The sequence below is a fragment of the Phasianus colchicus genome, chromosome Z (genome assembly GCF_987193195.1).
Source record: "Phasianus colchicus chromosome Z, bPhaCol1.hap1.1, whole genome shotgun sequence".
NCBI classification, from domain to species: domain Eukaryota; kingdom Metazoa; phylum Chordata; class Aves; order Galliformes; family Phasianidae; genus Phasianus; species Phasianus colchicus.
In genome coordinates, this window is record NC_143476.1 from 91,276,899 (window position 1) to 91,294,851 (window position 17,953).

The 17,953-nt window shown below is 43.1% G+C and overlaps 1 protein-coding gene across 7 annotated transcripts in view; it reads right to left on the minus strand.

Moving 5' to 3' along the window:
- Positions 1 to 17,953, minus strand: part of ZNF532 (zinc finger protein 532) — a 41,095-nt gene that overhangs the window by 22,561 nt on the left and 581 nt on the right. For 2 of the 7 annotated variants that reach the window (XM_090130678.1, XM_090130675.1), the window contains exons 2-3: positions 16,555 to 16,664; positions 3,343 to 5,702 (exon numbers count right to left, since the gene is read on the minus strand). In XM_090130678.1, coding sequence (XP_089986804.1) covers positions 3,343 to 5,682 — 2,340 coding nt within the window. In that variant the 5' untranslated portion in view covers positions 5,683 to 5,702; positions 16,555 to 16,664. The other 5 variants (XM_090130677.1, XM_090130674.1, XM_090130676.1 and 2 more) reach the window with 5 other exon arrangements.

A 17,953-nucleotide genomic window follows, 5' to 3' on the forward strand; every position in this document is an offset into this window, starting at 1 on the left:
CTGACAAAAGATGGCAAAATGCAAAACCTTGAAACAGAAGAAGTTAACCAAAGAAAATGTACTGTTCTCCAAATTCAGGCTGGATACCAGCACTGCTACCAGCCTAAAGAATTAGTAGATATCCTTGCTAAAGCTTTGTCTGAGACGGATCATCTGCAGCCATTACTTGCTGTCACTCTAATTAGAACCTCTATGAAACAGGAAGGTTGAAAATGTGCTCAAATACAAACAGATATCCACTGAAATGGCAGTGTTTGTCCTCAGTGAGCAACTGAGCCTCTGACCCCTGCCTTCTGACACTGCACAGAACTGCCATGGGATGCCAACTCTGTTTTCAGCTCAGGCTCACAGGTGGCCAAAGCCTGACTAATGCGTTTGCTGCATTTACTAATATCCAGTACTATTCCTAAAATGTACCTTTTGTCATAAGTGCATTAATAAGCAATGTTGGAGAACAAAGCAAAGTTTCTCACCTTAACGGTTTTCATAATCCTTCCAAAACACTACAAAAAGAAACCTGGATGCTACACTACTTCACAGCCATATAACACTCCACCCCTGAATGAGGGTATCCCAGATTCTGATTCTGCAACAAGCAGTCTGCAAGATTCATCTGCCACATGAGTAATTCAGACCAACACAAAATGCCAGTAATGCTTTTTGCTAGGGCTACTGGTTTGATAGTTTGAAAAGTACAGTAACATTTTTAATTGAAACCAATTACAGTAGAAGAATCTACTGTGAAATTCTGAAATTCAGTTTTGCTTATCATTTTATTCTGGGCTTAAGGTGGCATTAAATTCCAGTTCTCACTGCAACCCATACCAAAATAAAACAGTTTCTGAAAACCATCACCTGCCTGCTTTTGAAATCAAAGTTTCAGGGGAAAAAAAAAAAAGAGTTAGAAGAAAAAACTGTGGAATTGGAAAATAAAGATAGACAAGAACTATGAGTTCTTGAAGACAAATGAGCTATACAGCATCGATGAGAACAACACACACACTGAACATAAGAGCAGCATTAACATGAATTAGACCAGGCTTGCTGCTTTGTTGCCTCAGTAAGCTAGGGAGGGCTTCACTCAGCCATCACTGAGTGGTCTCATTCCTTTTAACAGCATTACTAACAGAAGTGAGGGATTACAGAAAGAGAATGTTACAGGGAAGATTTTTTAACCGTGAAGGATGTTTTACTATTTTTTAATTCAAAACTGAACGCTCTACCTTTATAATAACAGATGAAAAAGATGTAACAGCTCCCTCCTACTTACTCATCTAACACATAAAACTGTGCAATTTCCATTTCAAGAGTAGGTGGGCACTAAGAACTCATCAATGAGCTGCAAAATCCAATCATTTTTATCTTCCTTCCTCCCTAGTTAAAAATACTTCATCTAGCTTTCTTGTTTTCCTGCCCCCAAATTATCAGTGTTTCACGACAAAAACTCAGTGCCAAGCACGTAGAGAAATGAGAACATTTCTTTTTCAAGCTTTTAGAGGGGTAACGTATTTTTTACCATAAACCTATACGAAGACTTTCTTTAGCAAACACTGCTCTTGCAGAGATGCGTATGCTAGCTGATGAGGGGATGAAAAGGCAAGAAAGCAGGAGGCACTGCTCTCATTAAAGCAACCCTTCAGCTGGATGGCTTCCACGATGTATCTGTACAGCTACATCACACAGCATGCAATAAGACACAGCTTAAAAAATGTAACGAAAACTGCTGGTCGATACAGCAAAATGACTAAGAAAAATATTTAATTCACTTTTTTTTAAGAAGATAGTTTGACAAACTCTTAAAACTATGTTTATTAACAGTGTTCTTTAGAACGGAATGACAAGAAAAGTGCTTGCTGTTCTGAAATCTGGCAATGCATGCCCCTACTATGCAGTAATCAAGGCCTTGATCATACCTCAGTCTTCATAAGACACTGAGTTCCAACAAGAGGTACAAACACACTGGTGGGCAACGCTATCTCCCGTACCTCCATGAACCTTCCTCTGTTCCTCTGCAGCAACGGGGCAAAAAAACACTGGGAAGAGGCAGTAAGGCCAAAGGTGTTTCTACAAAAATGTGTCCCTGACTGTACCAAAACAGGTCCCACAGAAAGTACAGAACTTTTTATTATTTAAACTTTGTTGCTCTTTTTTCCATTTTACTCTTGCCTCGTCCTCCCGACCTACTCCCACTGGATCTGTCAGTCTCACACTGACTGATTTGGTTTGTTACACTTACAGACTGCCTTAATTCCTTGTTTTCATAGTACCTAGCACTACAGGGGTTTCCCGAGGTCTACTGGATCTTACCACAAAACAAATGATAATTAAAGGACTTATCATGGAAAATAAAATTAACATGCATGGGCAGAAGAGTTACCTTCCTAACTTAAGGACTTAAACCCCTATCCTGCATGCTGCTGTGAGATTCCAAGAACATTCTTGGCTTGACTGGTCTGAGCAGGGATAGAGCCTTTTAGGTCCCTGCCAATGTGCAGCAACAAGCTGCTGCATCAAGATTAATTGAATGCTTTGAAATAAACCAGAATTCCTTTTAACTGGCACACCACCATTTAATTAATGATCGGAATTCTTACAGGGTTATAAAATACACTGCACACTGATTAATACTTTTATTGAATGATGTGTTCCTTTCACATCAGGCCACATATAAACCATTTTGAAATTCTTTGCTAATGTAAGTTTAAAAGTTCAATAGTAATTGTAAGAGGAAATGAAAGCCAAAAGAAGTGAATAAATGGTCACACAGCAAGAAATGCATGCTAGTGAACACCACTTTCTGGTTAAAAAAGACCTGAAGACACCAGCACGCATATCTTTTCAGCAGAATCAATGTGCCATTTATTAGCTGTTTGCCCCTGTAAGTAACAGGAATGCCAAACTCACTTCTAGTGCTGTACGAAAATAATAAAAACCAAAGACAAATCAGGAATGAATCACTTAAAAATTACTACTCAGATTAAATAGGTGTGCTGCTAATGAGGGTGCCAATTAAGTGGATTCCACAAGACAATCTCATTTCAAAGCACAGCAATAATCATTAAAAGAATCTCAGAGACCATTAAATACTCAGCTGCAACAAAGCTTATGCTAAATTTTAGTGAAAATATATACTGGATTAGACTTCAGGGCCTAAAAAAACTCTAAGATAATCTCTTAGTTCAAAATGCTGACATTCACTATAAAAGTGCTTGCAAGTTTTCTGTTGTTTATGTTTTTAATCATGGAAGTTCAGACCATTAACATCTAAATGAAAGAAAAACATTTCCAAAGTCTCCTAGGCTTATAGGCGAAACATTGGAATTTAAACATGAGATACTCTACTTGTCCACTTGTGTCTGCAGCCTGCTGGAAATGTGTAGCAAGAGATGTCTCATCTTGGAAAACTTCACTGCACTCCAAACACTTTAGACCATGCCTACAGAGTTTTGATGGATCTTCGTCTAGCGGCATGGCTGGGACGATGGGTGTACTTGCTGGGGCTGATATGACTGTTCCCGTTATGCCAGACTGTATCTTAGTTACAGCGTGTGAGCCAGCTCCCACTGGGCTTTGAAGCATGGGTGTAGCAGTATTGCTTGAAGGAGATGCTATCATTTGATCTGCTGGGACTGGTTTTAAAATCAGGTGCGAACACTGCATTACAACTCCTTTTTCCTTGTGTCCACGAGCATGGGAAAGAAGACTACACTTGTTGTAGAAAACTAAATTCTTTGTACAATGATTACAAGTCACTTCAATTCGCACGCTCCTCCTGTCATAATGCTGGGTCAGGCTCTTCTCAAGAGCGAAGGAGTCACCGCATTCCAGACACTTGTAACCTCGTGTGGGCAACGTTATTCCAGCACTGGCAGGAGGACTGAGGTTGGGGATGTAAACTGGGACAGGGTTGACACTACTCAGCACCTTATTGAACGCTTCCACTACAGAACTCTGTAGAGATGACACCACCTGGACTCGAGACACCTTTTTAGAAGGCTGTGAGGCTGCTGCAGAAATTATTGCCTGCTTTATTTGTTGCTGAGGTTTCGTTAGCACTTGTCGGAGTTCAGAGGTGGTTTGAGCACCCTGAGGCAGAAGATTAAGGTTGGCAAGATGGACTGTCTTTGGCACAAGTTTAGCACTCGCAAGGCTTGATGCTGGCACCACCACAGTCTGCTGCTGTATGGCATTGGCAGCTTTTATAATGGCGCTACTGGCACTCTGCACAGAAGCAGCAGATATTACAGTGGCTTTCACTGTAGTGTTGTTAGCAAGCTTCAAATTAATAACTTGTGAACCTGCTGTTTTCACTGCTGAAACTGGGAGGAAGGCAGTAGCCACAGGTTTGATAGTGACCTGCTTTGGTGCGAGTTCTGCAGATGCAACTGCATTGGTAACGACTGCGGACTGGAGAGGAGCTCTGGGAGGAGAGGAAAGAACAGCAGCAGAAGTTGGTGAGGACAGGAGGGACGTCATAGAAGTTACCATAGAAGCAGTCTGCTCTGTTTTTTTACTCGAGTCCAAATCAACTTCTGGCAACACTCGAGTAACAGTTCTCTTGATCTCCCCGGAGGAAGTCTTGATGGTTTTTATGCGAACTTTAGGAATTGCTGGTGTGGACCCTGCAGGAGAAGACGGAGACCCTTTGCTACTGTTTTCACTTGATACACTTCTGGGACTATCAGGCGGTTTAACAGATGGCTTTTTAGCACCATCAATAAGACTCTGAGACTCAGGTGATTTTTCAGTAGTCCGGGGACTTTCACTCATATCTTTCGGCAAAGGAGAAGACTCCCCGGAATTAGACTGTAAATCCTTACAGGTATCTGTAGCTGCCTTTTTAGCGCTCAGTGCTGCGATCGCAGCAATGCATGAAGAAAGCTTTGCTGATGACTTTGCTTTGGACTGTGAAATGCTGGCAAGGTTTGTCTCACTCTTTTCAGCACTCAGTTTTCCATCGAGTACTCTGTTGTCAAGAAGCTTCTCAGAACTGTCTTTTAGCAATTTCTCCTCTGCTTTGCGAGCTTTGAAAGGCTCATAAATACTTAAATTCACAGAGTTTGTCTCTGTCTCCCGCTTAGAAACTTTATTTTTATCTATACTACTTGAAACTGAGATACTAGATTTAATCAAATTCTCTCCCCCGAGTGCTTTTAGTTTGTCATATTCCTGCTGAGATACAGAACCTGTCAAGATATTTGTTCTGAAATTTGCACGCATCTCTTCTTTGTCTGGAGGGTCATCTACCTCAATTTTTTCATCATCATCAAATTCTTCAGCACTTGAAATTGGACTAAACTGGTTAAAAGCCGAATCCTTCAGTGTTGTCTCAGAAGCTGACCCATCGTCTTTAAATGACTTTCCTTCATCTTTACTGTAACTATCAAGAGCTGAGGATGTTAGAAAGCCGTTATGCAAGCCGTTGCCTGTGGAATGGTGGCCATCCTTGTCTACTCCTTCAGAAGAATCAATAGTACGTACGTTTTTCACAATGACACTCACACCAACGTCAGACGATGATGGCGTATGAGAATCTTCATCTGTGTGTGCATTTTGTTTTATCTGGCTTTCATGGTCATCATGTCCAGATTCAATAGCTGCTTTTGGGTCAACCATGTCTGGGATGTCAAAGGCTGCAAGAAGATCGTCAAAGTCTGGGGTCTTCATATCCCCCATGGTCATCTATTTGATTGAAGGCAAATCTGTAAAACAAGCAGAAAGTCCTCATCTCTCAGTATTTTAATCTCTAATAGCATACTATAACACAAATAACCACACATTCTCACACGCCATGCAAAAAGGTGTTATTTCACTTCTCAAGTGGTATTTTCAGAAATTACATATTAAAAATAGTATCCCACTGCAGGTGTACAATGTACAGTTGAATTACAATGCCAGGAACAACAGTAATCCATCAAGTTCATACAATGCACCCTAGTAATTTATTCTAGGGACATAGTTTCTCTTCCAGTGACTTTATTCCTGACTGCTCTCCTTACACTTTCTGCTACCCTGTCCCACCTCATGCCATGAATTGAGCAAGATACTGCTTTCAGAAAAACCATGAGCTATTTGTGTATTCCCCTAAGTCTAGATTTTCATTGGTATTTGCACTATCAACCTGATGAGCCTTCTCAAAGACAACAGAACAAATGTGTTTCTACTAGCAGTTTAAGAGTACTGCATTGTTTTCTGTAAATTAAACCACTTCATCTGAATTATGGAATATTTGTTCCCCAATGCCCACAAGATGTTTTTTCAGCAGCTCCAACAAAGAACTTGCTGTATTTACACTTATTCTACCAGGTGTCTCAGCTACTTCAAAGGCCTAGCATTATACAACCTCCAATGCAATTTACTGCAGTCATTCACCATTTTCCCCATTGTGGGTTTCCTACTGCATAACCTGAATGTCTCTTGATGCAACCTGAATGAACTACATGTGGTTCTATATTCACCTTATCCACTCTGCAAAAGCACTTTATGCTAATTCTCTCTCTTCAGTTTTCTTTCTAAGCTGAACAACACCAGATCTTTAGTTTCATTTCTTTCCCTCACAGATAATTTCCAGATCCCATTCTTTCCATTCACTGCTAGCCTCTAACACTTTTTTTTTTTCTTCCTGTTCCAAAATGCAGAAGATAACTCAGAATTGAAACCTTATAAATGCTTCTAAAAAGAAAAAGTAATATTTTTGAGCATACTTTCACGTTGTAAATCCCACTACAGTATTTGTTTTTCCACACGCTTCAAGAATATGCAAAGTTGTGCAAAATGAATCACTTGTACAGATCTAAGAAATCAGTTATGGAAAGCACAATTTCCTGTTTTCTTTTAGAACAGTGCACAGGTATAATATGTACTGTTATGGCAGAGCTGTCTTCGACTGTTCAGTACTTATCATGCAAAATTCAGCACTCAATCTGAAATGGTATTCAACCAAACTAGTGTTACTGTCAGAGAGCGTCCAGTTTGGAAGCATTCTACCTGCCCTCCTGCCTTACTATCAGCACTGAAAGGCAGAAAAACATTCCTTCAATACAGCTCAATATGCTGCCTCCAGTATCGATTAGCACAGGCCATCAAAGAGATACTGGGTGATTAAACCACAGCAGGGCCTCCAAGTTCCTCAACTTAGCTCAGCCAAGTGAGAAGCTGCTATGTTATACCCCATGGCAAATGGTCTGTTGGAACAGAATCACACAGGATCACAGAATGGCCAGGGTTGGAAGGGACCTCAAGGATCACGAATCTCCAACCCCCTGCCACATGCAGGGCCACCAACCTCCACATTTCATAGCAGCCCAGGCTGCCCAGGGCCCCATCCAGCCTGGCCTTGAACACCTCCAGGGATGGACGGGGCATCCACAGCCTCTCTGGGCAGCTGTTCCAGCACCTCACCACTCTCTCTGTAAAGAACTTCCCCCTGACATCCAGCCCCCTGATCAACTTCGTGGCTCCCCTCTGGACCCTCTCCAACAGCTGACTTTCTTATACTGAGGGCTCCAGACCTGGACACAGCACTGCAGATGGGGCCTCACAAGAGCAGAGTAGAGGGGGACGATCACCCCCCTGTCCCTGCTCGCCACCCCTCTTCTGATGGAGCCCAGGATCCCATTTGCTTTCCATGCTGAAACACAGCTGCCAACAGAATGCATCCTACAACTGCAGCACATCATCTCTTCCTTGTCATGGTTTATCTTGATACATTTTATAGAGAGAAACTACCTGCTGGCTGCTGAATTCAGCTGCAACAAGATCAAGAACCACTAATCCCAAGGCAGCTGCTATGGTTAAATGCACATTTTTATGGCTATCGTTATCAAGATGGACAGTACTCTAACTGTTCTGCAGTCAGATGTGGTTTATTTGGAAAGAGTAATTTCTCCACATGAGAAAAACCTGTCAGATTTATCTGTGCATCAACACAGGCCAACTGGAAGCCATTATGGACTCTGAGAAAGGCAATCAGGGAAAATTTGTCGAGGAAGAGACAAGAACATTGGAATACACGCTGCCACTTCATTTGCTACTTTAAATAAATACAGTATCATTTACATGGTCTATTTAATGGTTATGCTACTTTGTCTAATTTACTAAGCTCTTTTCATTACACCAAATTCTATGGAGATTAACCCATATTTTTAGGAAATATGACTATACTATTGCTATTAATGAATTCACCTTCCTTAATTAACTCAGTATTTCTTTCTTCCTGGAAATAGAGTATCACAGTGAATGCTCATTATTAAGATTTCACTACATCTGTAAATCATACAGTTATAAACTATATTTATCAGACATAAGATTGTTTCATTACGCTGGTAATCCAGGCATTATTATTTAATTTTAGAATTTAACCAGCCATCTATTTGAAAGCAAGTTTCTGGCCCTCATCCATTTAAAAGTGGTAACTGGGATAAAACCAGCAGAGAAATCTGAGGAAAGCAGTCAGTACAGCTGAGCCCTCTTCCAGCATCACCAGAAGCTAACTCATAGCATTCAGTGCACAACGCATCAGCAGCCACCTTCTAATATCAAAGATTATTTTGATGATCATATTTACCCACCGTGCTGGAGCCTGGACTTCAGTCCAGCCTCTGCCCAGGGGATTTCAAAGTCATGTGAGAGGGATGCAGTGACAAAGGCAGCTACCTAATAACTACTGCATGTCACCAGCACAATGAGAGACACTCAGTACGGCGGTGGTGTAGACATGACTGGATTTTTAATTCACTTCTGGACCTGTATTAACAAGGAAAGAAAAATACTGCAGGAAATTCAAAGAATATATGAAATGAGAACCGACAGAAACCAAAAGAAAGGCGGCCCAGAGTTCAGCGATGCAGACAAGAATGGAAGACCAGTGAGAACTACCAGTCTGATTTTTATCCCTTGTCTTCAAGTGGATGCATAACTTGTGCACAAATGAAGCACAAATTAAGAGAACACACTGAATGCACCGTCATGAACCTAATCGGATATACAAATGTCTAAAGTACTCTTACACTTGCTCCTGCTATGTTTTATTTGCCATGCAAATAATCAGAGCTGTGGTAACAACACACACAGAGGAACAATGCTGAACTAAAGCTGATACCTAGACTGATTAAAATAAGACAGTGGTATTTATGTAATGCTTCACTTTGTCTGAATTACAACTTTAATGCTCTGGTTACAATTTCCTGGATTGCAAGGCGTTAATCTTTTTGTTGTTTACAAACCTAAGAATCACGTACACACAAATAATATTAACATTACAAAGAAAGTGCTTGTAAGAATTACATGGAAAAGGTTCTTGAGTCCAAAGCCAAAGCACACAAACAAAGCCTTAACTGACAGTTTTTCATGGTTCAATACACTGCAGTGCTCTCTCACTATGCATTCATCCATGGATGGCTTCTCTGCAGTTGTTAAACACACCTGTGCAAAACTTCCTCCAATTACATATGCTGCAGTCATTAACATTTAGCAACAGCGATGCTAAGTAAAGGCAACTTTACTGCATCAGGAATCTTTTAGAACAGAACTACATAGCAGAGAAGAGACACATTTGTTCCTTACCAAGACACTTCCTTAAGATTAATTCCAGTATCCCAGAAGAATGCAGAGGTCTTCAGCTCTAAGCTGAGATCTTAAACATATCCAGAGAGCACAGTGCCTGAAGCTGCAGGTGTCTCTCAGGTACACACAGACCAACTCCTGTGCTCTCCCAGAGTACAAGAACAGAGTGCTTTCTTCTACGTGGGGCACCTGAACTGCTGCTGCCTTCACAGAGAACCCTTCCCATTCTGCAAACCTCTAAAGCAATCCAAATCAAACAAGAAAGGAGAAAAGACCTGGTGAGCCTTGCTAAACAAGAAAACAGAGTTGTAACCTTCACATTTTATTTCTCTCTTACTTGCTATCGATGTAACTATCAATGCAACTTCCAGTGCATTAAGCTGGTTTTCATCGCAACTGTCAGGGTTCCAAAGCCACACTGCTCCCTTTTTTACCCAAACACCTTTCCCTAGCCTTTTCTCTGGAAGACAAAACTCTGCCTTTTACCCAAGATTGGAAACAAGAGGCCTTGGCTGCCGCACAAGTTGCTGACCTGCTCCTGCTCTGCCCCAACACGAAGCCTGTAAGCACTGCAAACAGAACACGAGGCAAGTTCCTGACTCCCTTGGGAACCGTCATTTTCCAGGAACTGGAATTTCTTTGAGAACTGCTTTCTTTGAGAAGTGCTGAGAGTAAAACCCAACATCTCCAAGAGATATACGAGCCAGTTAAAAAAAAAAAAAAATAAATCCCATCGGGAGGCTGCCATCAAAATTATCAGTTTTAGTGGTAATGACTTTCAAGTGCGCTTAACAAATGCAGCTCTCCAGAACTAAACAAAGAAATGGTCCAAAATGTGTGTAACCAAGCATTCCTCAGACATGACAAACAAAAGACACTGCAATGAACAATCTGCAGGACCCCCACCTTCTCAAACACTGCTGTCTGAAATACACAATTTTTCATTTTTAATTTCTAAGTAATAGGACAGCAAAATTCATTTCAAAACACTGACAATTTGAAGTGCATACTATGAAATACATCGGACGGATTATAACTTAAATTAAGCATTCCTAATTTTGGAGTTACGTATAAAGAGTTGGCACTTTGGGCAGAGCCAGCACATCTAAGAACCATCTCACTTCCAGATGATGGTGGTCTCACTTTGTAATGCTCCTTTTACTTCCTGCCTCTGCACTGTCAGCTGATACCTACCAAGAGAATGCCTCAGAAAAGACTTCTGTCACTTCTGTCAAAAGACACGAGTTACTTTATACAATAAAACAACAACAAAAAAGCTATTAAAGAATTCAAGCATCACTTCCCAGATTATGCAGTGATTGAAGCGAATATGGCTGACAGGAATTGTACAACAGAGAGCTGCAGTGCAGTGAGGAGCAATGCTTCCAGATTCTGGCTTTCTGGTGGTGGATGACTGGGCTTCTGGTAAGACCACCAGTGAGCCCAAAGACCTAAAGATCACAGGCTCTGGGACAGGTAAGAATATCCCTACTTTGTGGTTTCTGTTCATCTCCCTGGGGGTAAAGCCCATGCCTTGGCATACATCAGCATGTTACCGAAACACAGGGTTTGAATTAAATTCTGGAGGAGAAACCAAGATGGTTTTGTTTTTCTGTTCAAAGCACGTTGTTGTGACTGCATAAGTTTTTCTTTCTTTGGAAATCCATCTCCTGAGTAAGGACTTCCACGAGCAGCACGAAGAACACAGCCCAGGTGTCAGCCAAGGAAGGCACCGCTTCACTCTGCATTTTCCCCGCTAGCTTTCTCACTCCTGTTCATCTGATAACACATTCCTGTGAAGCATTCACACGGGCAATTATGTCAAAACAAGAACCCGTCCGTGAGAACTCTCACGGTACAAAACAGTAAGCAAGCAGGAGAGGAATGTGATGAGAAATAGTTACATTCCTGTAAGCCCACTGGGCCTTCACATCCTGGCTGGTAAGATGCAAAACCCAAAGATGCACTCAAAGGTTTTCAAAGGCATGTTCCAGAAAAAGGGGGGAACACATGCAAAGGAGCGTGCACCTGGGAGCTTCTGCTACAGACTGAAGAGACCATTCTGAGCTTTCTTACGACGATGCTTTGTGTAGATGTGAGGAAGGTCAGATACCTGATGGCATAAACAGCAACTGGAGAAACATCAGAGCTTAGAAGCAAACAGTGCTTCTGAAGGATGGTAGGCAGTTTTGCCTTACTGCAAGGGATTTTTGCCAGGCCTTGTATCTGAGCTTGCTCCAGATTCCACACCAAACTGGCCTACCTTTCCCCTCTGCCAAGGGAGAAAAATACACACAGAAGAAAACATTTGTTCCCACTTTCTAAACATGACGGATCCTCAGGCTGTAGGACAGCTGCAGATGGGGCACATTATTCTCCACAAGGAAGATCAAGCCGCCTACAAACTGCTGCTGAAATTAAAAGGACTTTTTGGTGTAAACAGTCAGATGAGCCGAACCAGCATGAAAATAAGTATTTTTTATTTCTCTATTGTTATGCCAAGAGATTTCATCATGTAGAGAACACTTAAGTGATTCAGTAAGAGTTACAGCAATATGTCCTGAGCCGAGGCACATGTCAGCCTGACACACAGCCTGTAAGCAGCTCATTAGTTACGCAACATACAAGAGCAACGATGACGAACTAACATTTTCTATTACTTACTCTGAAAGCTAAAGAGAGACAAAAGCAATACGCTAGCTCAACCACCAAAACTTTGTCAGGAAATGAGAACCACATCTCAAATCATGACTCAGTGTGGTTTGAAATTCTCAGCAGGCAAGTAGGATATGCAAGAGGCCACTTAAACCACAATCAGCAGTGCTGATCATATTCACGTACAATGCAGGCCTTCTGGCTTATCAAGGTTCCCACGACTTGTTACTGCCACAAAAATCAGACAGATTCTTGCTTCCAGAAATATGACTTTCCTTACAGGCAGCTGCTGTGCCAGCTCTTATTTTTTTATGAATCCTTTTGAAATATTGGTGTGTTTTCCGGTCAGAATTTATACCAAGCACTGTGTTATTTCAACATTATACAAAAAGAGAATCAGATTTGCCTCTACTTACAAGTGACTTTAACAAGTCAGAGAAATCTGAATTTGTATTTCTGGGTTTCTAGGAGAACCTCCTACCAATTTTATCCCTCCCTTCTCTTCAAAAAAGGCTTAGGAAGGAAAGCATTACCAGAATATTTCAACTGCTAAAATTTCTAGGGTTTTGGCATTCAGTGCAGCAGTGTTGCTATCAAATGCTTCAGAGGAATTTCAAGATTTATTCTTCACTCGCTTAGAAAACAGCCATTTCACTGAATCATAGAATAACTAAGGCTGAACTGCAACATCTCTGCTCAAAGCAAAGTCAACTACAGCAGGATGCTTGGGACATCATCCAGTCGGGTTTTGAGCTACCCCTAAAGATGGAGACTCCAAAACCTCTCAGGGCAACAGGCTCAAGTGTCTGACCACCTTCAACACAAAGAAGTTTAAAACCAGTAATTAGCATTCAGACCTACCTATACCTACCTATACTCACTTGCCTCGACATCCAGTTACAGCATCTAAATGCTGCTCAGAGCACTCCATCAAATGGAAGCTCACTGAGGCATTGCCCACAAACTCTGGATCCGGAGCAGAATCCCAGCTCCTATCACCATTAGGTAGAACATTCTGGAATTGTGATTTAGAAGGCTGGCACTGCACAGAATGAACTGCTCTCCCCTAGTAAAACACAACCATCCAAGCATGTGTATCCACTGGTCAAAGATACAACTTTGCTACAGTAAAATGACTAAATGAAGTTCTTTTGCTTTAAGCAAAAGTTACTTCTACCAACTAAGACAAATGTAGATTTCACCATACAGTGACAAAAACATACAGACAAAAGCAGATGGCACAACTGGGTACATGTAATGTTTCTCTTTAGTTTTCAGAGACTAAAACTAGCCACGTGCAGTCAGGTTCTAAACAAAACAGATGTGAAAAATGTCCATGCTCCCCTCCATTTTTACCCCCAAGCCCAAGAACAACTGCAAGCACGTTGTTTCAAGCAGAGCCCAGCACTGGCTACAGAAGTCTTGCTTAGCAACAACAGAGCTAGTTCAGGCTTCAAGTTTACAAACCTCAGGCATAACCTGTAAACATAAGCTGTGTAACAGGAGAAACGCACATTCAGTGTTTTTTTTTTTAAAGGAAATTGTGAAATTTGAAGAGTAGAAAGAAAATGCGTCCACAGGCAACACCAGTTCACATCTGACTGCATGTCTTTTCATGCAAGCTGAACAACAAAGATGCTTTAAACAAACCTGGATGTCTTGTGGAGGAAAAAACATAGAAAATGAACCTTTCTCTGTCATTAATACAAAATATCAAGCCAAAATTTTGGGCCTTGTAGCTTCCTGAATTTCTCTTAAAAGTAAGATGACATAATGAAGAGCTGCTAAGCCCCCACACTGTTCTTTTGCATGCTATTTTACCATAGTTTGATTCTGTACTGAGCCAGTACAGCAACGTCAGTAATTTGCATGTACAACAACAATGTGAACGTCAAGATTTCCAGTTCAGAACCACAGAATTATCTAAGCTGGAAAACCTTTGAAGACGGCCAAGCCCAACCATCAACCTGGCCTACCGAGTCCTGCAGCTAGATCGCACCATTCAGTGCAACTCTGAACCACACACTGAATGACACTTGCTTCCTGCCCATTTCCCATAATTTTTTTTTTAAGTGGATGGTGGTTCTTGTTGGATAGCAGCATGACACTGCTCCAGACAGTTTCGGTGAGAACCCCAGGCCAGGCATGGCCTGCAGGGGCAATGCTAGTAATGAGCAGACCTGTGAAAGGCAAAGCATTTCAAACATACAAACCCAGCAATCTGTGTGCATGTTCGTATTTTATTTCCCATTGTTATTTTGAATAAGAATAAAAATAGTTGATTAATTGAAAGGAGACTTGGTAAATCACTGCCCCCACCCTCAGGATCCAACACGCAAGGCAAGCCTCAGTGGAAGATGAGCTCATGATTGCTGAGACAGAGGACCAACCCCCACACATTCAGCAGCATTTTCTGCAGGGAAGCTGGCCTACATGCAAAAGTACCCAGTGAAGAGTATGTACAAATCTTCCAATTCTAAAAAAAAAAAAAAAAAAAAAGTCCCCAAACCCACCAACTCACCAAGAACGTTGCAGACTCCAGCATCTATTCAGGTTTCTTATCTTACAGCCCACAAAAAAGCCCTGCAAATTCAAAACTTCCTTTGCCAAAAATAAAAATTCATAGTACAGAGCTTGTTCAAAAACCCAAATAAAACAGATGCGCTGATTTCTGTGGCCATTCAAGTACATTAAACCTTATAGCACTTTACTATTCTGGTTGAGAGAAAAAAACATCCGAAAGGTGCTCTCACATTGTTACACACATTTTAGCTGGCCCTTGGAAAAGAGCATGCATTAACAGTAGCGATGGGCACAATTCCTACCAAGCAATGAGAACTTCTCGTGCTCGTAAAGCGTAATTTTGCTACGGTTGCCTGGTGAAATATAGAACCTCTGCATCCAAATCACGGAAAAGATGGAAAGTGATCAGCGTAGTGATGTTAGGCATTTTGCTACCTACTGCCCTATTGATTCTGAGAAACAATACATTGCAGCTGCATTAAAACATTAAAACCCACAGAAACACAATTCCAAGCGAAACACGGGCATGCTATTTCCACTTTCCTACAATTAATACCTAAGTACCTTATGCAATCTGCTGCAGACGCAAATAAAAAGGCTCCCTTGTATATGTCACAATCTGATGCGATGCAGGCACCCTGCCTATCATCAGCCACCATAAAACTTACCCGAATCCCACAGTCTTTCAGAGCTTTCAAGACTGTCTACTTTACTCTGCTGAGCACAGAGGGAAGGACTCTCATTTCACACCAGAACAGAACGTTTTCACCATTTTGCCTCCATATTTATCTTGATTGCAGATTACCAAACCAGCTAACAGAGCCAAAACTGGCCAGGTTTTCTTTTTGAAATCATACAGCGTAAGATTCTAGAGTTGCTGATTTCCTGTTAGAGGAAGTAACAGTTCTGGCAAAAAGAATCCCCAAGGCAAAACGTTCAGTGCTCCAATGTGCAAGCTCTAACAGCCTTTGTTCTTCCCTTTGCTACATTCATTACTGCTTTCTTTCCTCTCCCTCTCTCCCTCTGACTCCTCCAGCTTTCTCTACAAGAAGCAAATGCCAGCTCACATCTAAGAACACATGTATTTTTCAGATGAGAAAAAAAAAAGAAAAAAGAATCCCATCCATTACCCACTGCTTTGAGTTAAAAGCGGCCATCGCTCAGGAGCCGAATCACTGCTCATCTGCTTTCCTATTCTTATTTCATTACTGCACAAAATTATAATTCATGCAAATAATAATCCACTGGAGCTCCATCAGACCTCTGAAATGCATCTCTCCTCTTGGCTGCCGCACAATTCTCCCTGGGTTACAGCAGCCTAAGCAACACCATCCTCATTCTGCACGTTTTCCTACATAGGACATATTAAGCACAGGTTTAAGACAGAAGACCTGAATTCAGAAACAAACATCGGGTTACTCACATACGGCCAAACAAGCAACCTTTGCACAACCAGACAGCAAATTCTGGACGGGCACTGCTGTAACACAGCTCCAACAGTTCGCTGCCATGTGGTCCGCAATTTACGATTGCCACTCAGAGGCCTATCCTTTATCACAGCATTGTGAAAAAGCGTGCATCCGGGTGTGAGATATCGAAACGGCTGTGTTCGGAGCAGGTATCAGCACGCCTTTACAAACAATAGCTTTAATCCTATTAAACCTGGAGGTTAATAGCATTTCTTCACCAACACACTCAGACGCCGCTGCCGCTCTCGCTAACGTGCCAAGTGTGCCACCAGAAAGCAGGAAAGGCTTGCCTTTCTCACACACACAAGCACACGCCGCTGTCACACTCGCACACCCGTCTCACCTTTGTGAACCTTGACCTCTGGAAGGCTTTTCTGCCAGCGCTCAGTTACTGCCACAGATGGATCACCTCTGCAAATGCGAAAGGGTTAAAGGCAGCCCCAATCAATAGGCCTAGAAGGAGGAAAAAAAAAAACCAAAAAAGAAGAAAAAGGAGAAATGAGTATGTCTTACAGCATCTCTGCAATGCTTTACACACAATTCCACAACAACATCGCTTCCTTTTGGCCTTTCAGACCCCCTCCCCAGCATCCCCTCCAGAAGAAAACCACAAGACAGTGCCCTGCAAATAACACGGCATGCAAAGCAGCATTCTTCAGTCGCGAGCACGGCTACGATTACAAACCATTCCATCCGTTTTATTCGGTTTAGTTTTAAAATAGGCTGCACAACCAGTGTCCCACCCTTGCGAAGCAAAAGCACTGTAACAAGGGTGGTAAATCTCAAGCTCGTGCCCCTTCCTTAAGCATAAAAAAAGGCAGAAAAAGCCCGAGTTCATCTCAGCTACTGCAAAGATGTACATTTACATACAGAACCCTTTAGGACTACATAGCCACATACCAGTGCTGTGTGTCTAAGTGTGCATTCACATACTGTTTAGGGATGGTATCTGTCTGCAAGCTCCTCTGCTTTTGGCTGCCATGGAAGGAGGAAGCTATCCCACTGTAGCAGCTCACTGACTGCATTGTGTTCGGGAGCCGATCTGCCTCAAACCAGTTCCAGCCGGTTCTGGTCACCCTACATAAAAGCTACGGCAACCCTCGCGGAGCTGCCAACGCGTCCCCGTCAAGAGCGGGGCTCCGCTCGCCTCCGCGGGGCCGACGAGCCCCGACCCCGTCCGGCCGCCCCCCGCTCCCCGCCCCTTCCCCCCGCTTACCTCCCACCACCTGGCCGGCGGCCGTCCGCGTGCCCGCCCGCGGCTAACAAAGGCGGGCTGTCTGCGGCGGGCTCGGCCGTGCCCGGGGCAGCCGCGTCCCCCCCGGCCCTGGCGGCCGCGCGACGGCCGCCCTCCTCCCCTCTGCCCCCACATCTGGGGCCGCTCGGCGGCATCTTCCCTTCTCCGCCCGGCGCCGGCGGCAGGGATTACCCACGCACGCACCTCCCTCCCCCGCACCGCTCCGTTTCCGCAGCGGACAGCTGCCCGCGGAGCGGCTCCCCGGCCCCTCGGAGCGGCGGCAGGGCTGCGGTGACGGGCCTTTTTCTTTTTTTTCTTTTTTTTTTTTCCTTTTTTTTTTTTTTTTTTTTTTTGCTTGCTTTCTTTCTCCGCTCGGCCTTCCTCGAGGCGCCCGGCGCAGCGCCCTGCGGCCCCACGAACGCGGGAGGCCGCGGCCCACCCCGACAAGATGGCGGCCGCCCCGGCGCTGCGTGCGGCCCTCGGGGCCGCGGCCGGGAGCGGAGCCGCG